This window comes from Apteryx rowi, unplaced genomic scaffold, assembly GCF_003343035.1.
Source record: "Apteryx rowi isolate R43461 unplaced genomic scaffold, aptRow1 scaffold_169, whole genome shotgun sequence".
NCBI lineage: Eukaryota > Metazoa > Chordata > Aves > Apterygiformes > Apterygidae > Apteryx > Apteryx rowi.
The window spans coordinates 743,527-755,155 of record NW_020447963.1 but is presented as its reverse complement, the minus strand read 5'-3'; the positions used below and the strand labels follow the sequence as shown (position 1 = coordinate 755,155).

The 11,629-nt window shown below is 40.1% G+C and overlaps 1 protein-coding gene across 1 annotated transcript in view; it reads right to left on the bottom strand.

Moving 5' to 3' along the window:
* Positions 1–6,443: 6,443 nt before the first annotated feature.
* Positions 6,444–11,629, bottom strand: part of LOC112963402 (histone H3.3) — a 22,197-nt gene continuing 17,011 nt past the window's right edge. The window contains exons 3-4 of the mRNA XM_026060412.1: positions 10,241–10,394; positions 6,444–7,080 (exon numbers count right to left, since the gene is read on the bottom strand). Coding sequence (XP_025916197.1) covers positions 6,952–7,080; positions 10,241–10,394 — 283 coding nt within the window. The 3' untranslated portion in view covers positions 6,444–6,951. The remainder of the gene's footprint in view (positions 7,081–10,240; positions 10,395–11,629) is intronic.

Below are 11,629 nucleotides of genomic sequence, written 5' to 3'. Positions count from 1 at the left end.
GTTTTTCACAAACTGACCTACTTTTTCACATCATGTTATCCAGGTCAGAAAATAACAAAGCCTCCTCAGATAAAAAAAATATAAATAATTGCTTTTTGTTCAACAAAACACTTGTTTGTTTGTGGGCAAATCTTTCATAAACAAGTCTTCAACATCCACTTAGTACAAAAAAATCTCATCACCRAGGATGATTCATTATACATGGTGATTGTAATAATATCTAAGTAAAGACTGAGCAAACAACTCATCAATACCAACAAGGTGGTTCAGACTAGGGAAATACTTKCCTGACACTAGAATTCCTCCTCTGAATTCAAGCCTTTGAAATTAAAAATTTCATGAAAAATGTTTTTAATCCCTTATTCATTAGGGTGACTGAAAAGTTGCATCCATCTGCTCGCTATAGCAAGAAAGGCAATTGCATTAAACAATGCAGTCAGCATCTTGGATCTGAACACTACCTGTACTTCATTAAACCTTGAGTCTAGATCAAGCTCCAGAAGAAAAACTGAAGCAACTCATCACTCAGTCTCACTAGAGGCAAGCATGGCAGGAAAAGCTAATATTAGAATGGTAGCAAGGGTATAAATCTGAATTGAGTGTACTGTGAAACTGCACCCTAACTATATATTGCTAATGAAATATAGACCTGCTCTCCTGCCTTTCTTCCTTGCTTCAGATGAAGCAGCTATGCTGCGCCAAATTATTTGGCTAAATTTGACCAAAATCAGTGGGGCAAGAGGTATGTGTGTGACAATGCTTTCAGTCAGACTAAAAAATGGATTCAAATCACTGAGTGGTCACAAAGTCCCATGCAAGCTGAAGAGCAAGAATACACGGCTTGGGATAGTAACTCCAAATTACAAACCACACCCTGGAAAAAAAAAGACATCCCAAAATTTCACACAAAAGTTTCRTATTTGTGGGTAGATATTGTAAACAGAAATAGTTGTGCTTACTCTTCTTCCTGAACAAGATGACATTGCTAATTTAAAATAGGTGCTACAACCAAACCTAGGACATCCATTAATAAATCTGGTCCTACAAAAACCCTTCAGTGATTAAATTCAAAATCCCACAGGAGGTTTTGGGTGCCTTTTTTTTKGGGGGGGGGGGAAGGAAGGGGAAGGAAAGGAGGGGACGGAGAGAAGGGGAAGGGAAGTCACTTGTTTGACTGGCTTCACCTCCCACAGACTTGCTTCCTCTGCTTTTAGGAATGCACTGACTATTTGCAGTCTAACAGTAACATCCTCCCTAACTGAATACATCCAACAGATAGAAAATACTTAAACTGATATTATACCTAACACCTCAACGCTTTTCCAAATAAAATAGCCAAATTCTAATCTTTCGCTTCAGTTTGACATCCCTTGAGAATCTTTAGCGCTACAGTAGTATTATTAACACCCTTGTGAATCCTTTCCAGTTTTCTCCATCTGTCTGACTTTCCCCCTTKACCCTCCCACCATGCAATGGTTGGTATTCTCTGCAGATGCTTGTGAACCAACTGCCAGTGACCACATATTTGCAGTTAGCATACATCTCTGGAAGAATATTTAACCTGAATTGACAGCTACATCAGCTAAGACGTGAAGTAAGCAGTCAGCTCTTCATACTGGTGCTACCAAACAACATTACCAGAAAGTTCCCCCCAGAAATTCATCCCTGATTGTGCTGTATTTTTAAATCAGTTTTGCTCCCAGAATTCAATACATATACAGTTAGTTCTGTTTTTCACATCCAACAGGACTAGGCTCCCACATCCTCCAGAAACACCATTGCCTCATGTTCAGTTGGCTACTGAATATGTTGTACAAACAACCACCACCCTTAAACGTATAATTTTTAATAGGCTAAACTGCTAAAATAWACTGTTATTGTCACCCCATACTGCATTCATAATCCAGGATGTATTTTTGACCGGGTGGGTGAATAACTTGTTAACGGTTATACCAGATCAGCTATTCAAAGTGATACGCACTAAATAGCTGTTAAAAAAAAGAGGAGAGAGAGAGTGCGCACGCTGACGCTCTCTTGCACGCCAAGCGACCAGTCTGCCATCCTTCCAGAATTTTAGCAGCTGAACTAAGACAGTAACTGCCTCAGATTCACAATTCTTACTACTTGCCGCTCTACCTAACTGCGGTGCAGCCTACTAAACCGAGTTAACTTTTCACTATTTCTGGTTTTGGCTTACTTTTTATACTTTATTTGCTTAGTGAATTTTGCCAAATAGTTTGGCGTTTCTCTTGCACTAGCCAATGCTGCACTAGCTGATGCTGCACTGTTAATGTCCTGATTGCCAGTGAGAGAGAAATCTTCCATTTTAAACATCAACCTGGTGGCAGCTTCCAGTTCAACAGACTACTGGAAGCAGGAATACCCAAAGAATCACTCTGTACATACCATGTTTCTTACGTCCTTCCCAAAGCATCAGCTAATGGATATTGTCAGAGACAATAAAGGGCTGGATGGATCCATGATCTAACTCAATTAAGCATCACTTAAGAAAATAAACATATGAACACTAATATTAATACTTTTATCTTCAGCAAGTTATTTTTCTAAATAAAATATGAAATGTTGCCTTTAAAATCCATTTTAGTCATGCTTTCAAGAGCTACCAGTCAACTTCGATACAGCCATACAAGGGAGACCAACCTCATGTCTGAAGTTCTCTCACAGTACATCTAATTTTGTTTCTGGGAGCAACACAAAAAAGAAGGCTTGTCCAAGACAAAGCGTCCAACTTGAGCAAAAAAAATAAGATTTTGTATTTACTCTTGAGAAAATAGCAACTAAATACAGCTGCTAACATAAAGATCTAAAAAATAGCTTTTCACATGCACAAGCTATAAAAGACTTTATAAAATAATTYAGAAAATTGAATGTAGACATACATGCAATGACATGCCTTAAACAGATGGTCAATCTTTGAATATGTTTGTCACAAACTAATAGCAAGCCATGTCACCTCCATCCCTCCAACCAGTAGAATTAAACTCCTCCCAGGAACATGTCCACATGACAAGTTGTTTCTAGTATTCAGAATTTCAGCCGTAATCGAACTGTTCAAGAAATAATGGAATTGCTATGGGGGGGGGGGGAGGGAATGTTAGAAAGCAAAGTTCAGCCTGTTTTTCTCAGATGTGAAAGAGGAACCTGAAGTCATTTCTTCCTCAAGTATGGGAATGTTTTAATCAGTATTACGTCTCTCTTGCTTTTATTGCACATAAGCCATAACTTCTTTCAACAGATAGTGCAGTGTGTGTGACTTCAGATTTCTTCTTTGTTACTGTTAAATTAGGCAATATTTAAGTATAATGGTATTTGCTTTCCCCACACCTCCAAATACCAAAAGTTGGGTAAGAATTTATGTTTTTAAATATTACAGGTTCCACAATATACTGTAGATAAAAGGTAAGTGTGCATATTAAGGATTTTGTAAGATTCTGAACATTCCTGTATCTGTAGACAAAAAAAAAAAAGAAAAGAAAAAATTCTCCAAAGAAATGAAGTTATTTAAAATAAATCAGTATTTGTTTGTCAATAACTTTCTTTGGCTTACCTTTGGTAATCTCACCCAACAAGTAGGATTTTACAGACCCAACAGGACCACCACTTATTTGAATGAAAAGAAAGTTTAGGACACCCAACAGCAATAAAATGTTTGAGCTGTTATCAACCTGTGGGTTAGCTAACTCCAGGTGACTCATTTCCCCACCAGTCAGCTGCAGAGGAAGCAGCCCAGGCAACTGAGTGTAAAAAGACAAGCTGCAATATCTATTTGGTAAATGCACGCAGCCTTCTGACTGCTGGCTGATTTTCTCCGTAAGCGATACCCAAAGCTGCAAATACAGACAGCTAACAGGGCCACTAGCAGCTACTGCTCACTCCASTCAAAATGCGTGATGGCCATGTGGCAATGTGTGAAAAGGGGGAATCGCACTGATCAAAACACAATTCTTCAGTTACTTTTTAAAACACACCATTGCAGGTAACTGGATCATAACTATTCTGTCAGCCCCTCCTCTTCTCCCAGAGGGCAGGAACTTGTAATCCTGAAGCAACTGAAGTAAGAGAGCACCAGCATCACAACATCAGCAGCTTAAAGCTGAGCTCTAAATGACATGCTCTATCATACCTTCTCTAATGATCCACCTATGCCCTAACTGCAGGTCTTGAGCATTAGGTAGTCCTCTTGTTTCTCCACCACTTTCCAAAAGTCTTTCTGTAGGAATGCTACTATACAACAAAAAAAGTTCATTAAACAGGAACTGTAGAAGGTTTTGTTCCACCTCCCCCTGCAGCTTTTGTATTTAACACCAACTCTTATCTTTTTATCTTGCTCTGTGTTGCTGAGCCTACCTTTGAGAGAATCCCAGGCCCGGCAAGGGAACTGTCACCACAGCAACTCTCAATGAGTTATACCAAAAGCGCTCAGACAGATAGTTTCCAAAATCCACTGGAAAAATGCAATCCCAAATAACTAAACTCTCAGCATTTCAAATAAAATAAAATAATTTAAAAACATAGTGTCACCTTTTTTACTCCCCTCCCTCCAATAACACTCTCTAAAGAGCATCAAAGTCACAAACCAGGAGCAGAGAGGTGGTACCCTAAACTACCATAGGAATAAAACCACAACAAGATACCTGGTATCAATACAGACATAGACAGCTAATCAACAACAGGATTCACATGGCCTCTCTAGTATAATAGTCATAATCAACACTCTCAAAGAGGCAAAATTCACCCCTAAATTGTAGATGTAGCACTGCACACTTAAATGCTGACTGTAAACTGTGCAAGATTCCTAAACCTTTGGTCTTCCCTTATGAATTTTTCTGCTTGGAATAGTTTAATTGAACTGTGCACATATCTCTAACCTCAATTCTCTCTTTTAAGAGAAAGAAATAATTGGTATTTCACATGACTACCAGAATTTCTAGATTTGTTTTTCTAATATAAATAAGAAAGGAAAATTAAAGTTCCTTCTTTATCAATACTTCAATTCCATGTTATTAAAAAATAATCAGCCTAATTACCTTTTTGTGTAGGTGGTTGCAGCATTGTTGACCGATGCATAAAAACAATTCTGAAGTACAGGACATAAGTAGTTAATATCTGAAGACATGCTATATTGAAATACATTTACATCAAGTTTAACAGGGCTGTTACCAAGTAAACAGAAGTGACATCTCAAATCAGTTAACTCTCAGTTGCTCACCTTTTACATTTCTATTGTTCTGGATGCTCTAAGACAGGTTTTCCTTGATATTTAGTTCATAGGTACGAACTGCTTGGTATCAGCAGAGCATGATCACGTTTTGCCTAGCATTAATTTTCCCTGTGACAAGCCACTCCATTAAAATAGACTTTACTTGGCACAATCCTGGCAGACAGCATTCATTACTAGAGCTGAACAAGTTATGAATAATGTGATTTATCTTGTAAGTTTTGGCTCTCTATTCAAGACACCAAAGCAGGTAATACATCTCTATTAATCCTCTTTAGAAATCTTCAGACAAATTCACCCTTGTATTTAGGGCTCACTCACAACCTCTTGAAAGAAGTCAGCAGCAAATAAGCTTTGTGTAGGTCTTGACATAGAGGTGAAATCTGTACATTGACTGGGTAATTTCCTCTCTGTAACTCATTATCTAGAAGAGCAATTGAGAAATACACAACTTCTGGACTGGTCCATCAGAATCCTTAACCATGTTTCAGGTGAAAAATTAAAACCAAGTTTTTACAGAATAATTTCAGCAGTAAATTTCTTTACAGGACCTTTCAATCAGCAAAGGGAGCATATAAAAAAGTTTCAAATGTGTGTTCCTGTGTAAGTACCTGCTTCTATGAAGTTTCGTAACTAACAGAAAAACGGCTACAAAAGTGTCTTCTTGATTGGAGTGTACTTGGACTAAGCTCTCAAATTCACTAGAAGACGTTACTGAAACAGAAAGGTAGTCAACCAAGAGTAAAACCTACTAACAAAGTTAGGAGAGATCATGAGGGTTTAGAACAAAAACAAAACTTATACAGCACAGTCTAATGAATCATGAAAATCAGAAACATTTCCAAATTCAGCATTAACTTAAGAGAATGATACATTGCAACAAAATTGCTTTTGCTAAGTAGTAAAGTTAGAGAGCTCAGTCCACCTCCAGACTTTTTACCCGTTTATATAAACCATCAAACTTGCTTTTATGTGGAGAGGACAGAAATTTTATGCTTTTAAAAGACACTCATACATGCTACTTCAGCTAAGGTAGTACCCACAGTGTTTGTTTCATAAATATGCTGTAAGTATTCAGGCCTCATACTGAAGAGAAAAAGGGAAGGGGAAAGAAGGTTTATCCAGAAGCCTATATACAGATGGATTATTTTTTAAATTAAATATAACCCATGTGAAATATTTAAAAATCAAGACTAAAAGCAAGCATCATTTAATGTATTTTAATAGCAAACTTACAGGAACAGCACAGAAGACAGACAACATTAAAAACATGTACTTGCATGTAGGACAACTCAGTTAGAAAAGTATAGTGAATGGATGGAATCTACTGTATGATAAAAATGCTACAAACACCATTTAGTTGCCATTGATAAGAAATTTACTTGTTTAAAAAAATCCAAATGCTGGCATTGTCCAGAAAAATTTGACAGATTTATTTATAATTTTTATAAAGTTGAATTGTTGAAACTTGTTCACTGAAACATTTTTTGACCGCATTAATGCTTTATGTCCCCCTCATTTATATTAAAAATCCACACACAAATGAAAATGGAAAAAAACTTGCCAATACCCAATTCTGTCCCCTATTTTTCCATTTGCAACCATATACTTAGGTACCTTTTAACCCCATGGAAAAAATATCTAACGTTCATTACTACCAATAACAGGAAGAAGATTTTGCTTCGAGAATGACAAACCCATCAGAGTGAAGTTTAGGCACGCTCTCCACGTATGCGGCGTGCTAGCTGGATATCTTTTGGCATGATTGTGACACGTTTGGCATGGATAGCACACAGGTTGGTATCTTCAAACAGGCCAACCAAGTAGGCTTCACTTGCCTCCTAGTATAGAAGAAAAGAGTTAAGAGCACTTTCACTCTCTGAGCACTAGAAAAAAAAAATTCAAAGTACAATATGACACGGCATTAAGTTTAGGCTTCTATCTTTATTTATACATGTCAGAAGTTTTGGATTCTCAAAAAATAAAAGTCTCTGTTTTCTTGCAAACCACCAAGTAATATTCTAAGTTGTACACTATCGTCATTTGGTGAAGACCTCCTCTGGAACACAACTGAGAAAAATACTCTAACAGGACTCTCACAAGGTAAGGGGTTATCTTATCAAAAGGTTAGTTTGTTTAGGAACTTCTCTTTCTAAAGGTTGGGTTACACCATTTGAGTGACTTCTCTGTTGCCTCTTCCATYGTGAGAGCTATCGAGCATCAGGTGAAATTGGCAGGTGCCAAGAAAAACCAGAGCGGGTATTGCTTCATAACACATAGCTAAGCCACAGGGTCTCCTGCCGTAGGACGCTGTGGATGCTGAAGAGGTTGCGCAATTCGATAAATAAATAACAAAAAAAATGAATCAAGAATTATTAGATATAAGGCATCACCTTTGACTCAGGAACTCCTTAAGCTACAAATTACCCAAAGCTGGAAAGAGGTCTCAAAGATTACCCTTATACACTTGTCCTGTTTGCTGTACTCCCCCCACCACCGCAAGCATCTGCTGTCTGTTTGGGGCACAGACAGTCCAGTCCCTCCACTATGGTTGTAAAACCCAGAAGATTTTCACAGAGGTGAGAATCACAGGATCAGCACTTGGGAGTGCAAAGGAAAAGCCCTATCCCGGGAAAGCTACGTTCCTGATGACAGTGTTTTCCCTGTTACTAAACTATCGGGGACAGGATTCTAGGTTAGACGGATGCTCAGTTGGACCTAATTATTCCTCCAGCTCACAGAAGTTAGCCACTATTTAGCTTAGCACAGAACTTGTAATTGTTTACACATTTTAGAGTTAAATTCAGAATCCCAACACCTAACAATCTCCTAGGAAGCGTCTAGGCAGCCAACATTAGATGTGAAGCTCAGAGAGGCGCACAGCCCAGGACACAGCCAGCAGGCACAATGTGGTTGGGGCGAGGGGGCAGTAGTGGTGAGGCTCTGTTATAGAAAGAAGGTTGAGGTCCACCCTTTTAAATTACATACAGAATACGAGCCTGTATGAACCTTCTTCATTGCCAGGAACTGCGAAATCAACTTATTAGGCTATTCAAAGTTCCCATTTGAAAACATAAAACATTTAATTTGAAGAAAGAAAAATATTTACTGCAACAGATCAGGACTATAGTATTAATTAAAAAAAAAAAAAAGCCCAGTTTCCCTGGGATATGCAGTAAGGTGTGGTTACCACAAGTTATCCCAACACAGCTTTGCTAATTCACTACATGAAGCGTCAAGACATTTTACTAAATGAGACATGTTGGCATAAACAACATGGAACTAGATGAGTGAAAATGTTAATTTACAGGATGCAAGTAGGAAGCACTAGTAACAGTATATTAAGAAGTTTTATACCAACAATAGCTTTATGCAAGACAGGAACATTCAAAGTAGCATTCTGAAGATGCATTAGTCATTGACTAAGTTTACCAACAATTCCTGATAAAACATACATAGGCAAGCCTCAGGATTTAAGAGCTACACCATTCACTCACTGCAATGAAATTAAAACAACAATTCAAAGCAAAGGCAGTGATTTTGCAAATGCACGTAGTCACCATCTGAAGCTAAGCATGCATTCAAGTTTTTGCAGGATCACATGGCATACATTTTTGCCCTCATCAAGTAAAAGTCATCAGAAAACAGCAACGTTGTCATAACAATACATAAATATAAGTTTATTACAAGTTTAGCCTGGATATCAAATATTCTCCAACTACAGACAAGTACTAGAGCAATCTTTCAATAGGTGAAAGGGCAGCACATACCTATTTTTAACCAGGAGCATATTTCTATCATGAGAGGTAAATGTAGCATGTAATTCCCATGATAGGATTGTAGTCTTGGAAAAGACTTAACTTAGATGCAATTTATCTACCACAGGATCAAGTTTTGGGGAACTGTATTTGGGAATGGCAACTACATAATTAGAGACTGGTCTTCAAAACAGTGGAAGCAAAAGGAATCTTAGCATAAGATCATTTTAATACGTATATCTAGTTCTAGGTAGGTTATACTAGATTTTAACGTATACTGTGAGGAATTTGGGTCAGAAAGAGCAATCAATACTTCACCTCAACATATTCCACATAAGATATTTAAATAGTATGTTTAAAAAAAAAAAAGTGTTAACTACATTATGGAAAAAACAATTTCCTAACCATGCCCCCATGTGGCTTATCAGACTCTTTCTGTAAAGAACATTCAAGTATATCAAGATCTTAATTTGGACGGACTAGAACAAGCTTTACGTGACAACGCTTCGCTCTCGGACTGCTTTGCTCTCAAAGGCAAAGCCCATAGCAAAGCCTGAGGACTGCGAAAACAGATTTATCTTGGTGTCTTATTAACCGCACTGCTCCGTACAACGCAACGGCTTGGGGCAACGGGGGTAAGCTGTTTCCAACTGAAAACCTGCTTCTAACCCCTGTAAGGAGCATTATTTTAGCCTGGGATAACGGAGGGGGCAAGGCCGAGGGGGCGCACCCCCTCATGCCCCCGCCCCTCCGTGGGGCCACGCCCCCCGTGGCAGCCCACCAATCAGGCRGTGCTCAGGCTGACCATAGAAACAGGCTGCCCAATGGCAGCAGCAGGGGGCGGGGCCCCCACCACTCCCCGGCCGCCTCCCCCACCTACCCCAGCCCCTGGTCACCCCTGGTCACCCCTGGTTTTTAGGGGCATGTCGGTACTCCCTGACAACATTCGCAGTAATAGCAATTACGGCTTTTGGRGCACCTCTTCTGACGCCCACGGAGGCTCCACCCCGGCACGGGCGGCCATCGGGGCTGCTTCCTTAGTGCACGGCGAATACATACCTTGGGCAGTTGCTAGAGAAAGCACCTACTGCTCAGGTAAAACTCAAAAATTTAAGCACTAACTAGCACAAAGGAAGATCCTGCAACTTTCTGAGGGCTGACACATGCCTATTTTGACAGCTGCTTTAACCTGCCACCGATCCAAGAAGACTCGGAGCAAGCCGCTCCCAGCAGCAACGCTTACCTGCAAAGCACCGATAGCAGCGCTCTGGAAGCGCAGATCTGTTTTGAAGTCCTGAGCAATTTCACGCACCAGACGCTGGAAGGGAAGCTTGCGGATCAAAAGTTCGGTAGACTTCTGATAGCGCCTGATTTCACGGAGAGCCACAGTACCCGGCCTTTTTAAGTTAAATTAAAACAAMAAAAAAAAAGTTAGTGTTGAAAACATGTTCTACATCACCTTAAAAACACAGGTTCATAATCTGAACTAAAAACTACACATATGCTGTTTTCACTAGAAGCATCCCAGTATTTACAAGACAAAACCAGCTTCACTGACAAAGGGCCACTCTTTTCTCACCATCGATCTCTACAGAACTTCCACTGGCTTCAAAAGGCATCTCTCGCTCGGGTCAGTGAYAAGAACAGGCCCTCAAGGCCTTGACTTCACTGAGAAGAGGCATAATACRTTTTAGCTAACTTACACTAACAGGCATTAGAAGTCTTAGTGCAGGCAGGGCAAACCGCAACACTGCCATGAGTTAGCTGGTTAAACTAGACCATAGGCTCCCTCCTAGGGTTTACACTGACCAGGCAAAACTATTTTAGGGAGCTATGGCTCTTTTTCCCTACTGACATAAATCTCAGAAGGACAGTCAAATTTCTCAGAGTGAGAAACTAATAGAATTTATATTCTGCATTATCATATCAATACAAAGTCTTTACCTAGTTTATTTCCTTGTGTCGGTTTTTGCGTCAGAACTAAAAATTCAGATTAACAGCATACTTTTGAAGTCACAAAGTTCATTCATGAAATTAATACAATGTTTATTTCAGTGGAAAGTTTTGCATTTTCTAGTTTTAGCTTCACTTCCTTTCTCCCAGACTATTAATTCTGGTCTCACACCTACCTCAGTAGACTTTAAGATCACGTTCCTTATTTCAAACCTGCTTCTATTCCCCACCCGCTTTTCCCAAGTAAAACGTAACACTGATCCTTTTCCATGACCACCCTGCGAGTCAAAGGATGACTGTTGCCGTTCTGGATCGAGACAGGACTTCCCCAGGTGGAAAGCTTCATTATCAGAGGATTGCAGAAAAGGTCCAGCTCTCATCCTAACCCGCTTCCTCCCGTGCAGGAGCGCCTATTTTGGGACGGCCGAGCGCACAAGCACCGGCGGAGGCCGCGGTTATCGGCGGGCCCTTCGCGCCCTCTCGCGGGCGGCCGCCGCCAGGGCGCTGCCACCTCGCTCGCAGGCGGAACAGCAACGGGGACAGACCAAAATCGCACCAGTTTCGGCAAATGACGACACGCTGGCGGCGACAAAGTTGGCGGCGGCACGACGCGGCCGCAACGTTTAAGCGAGCGGAAGCCGGTCCGCGCGTGTCATTTGGGGAGGGGGGTGCGTGTGCG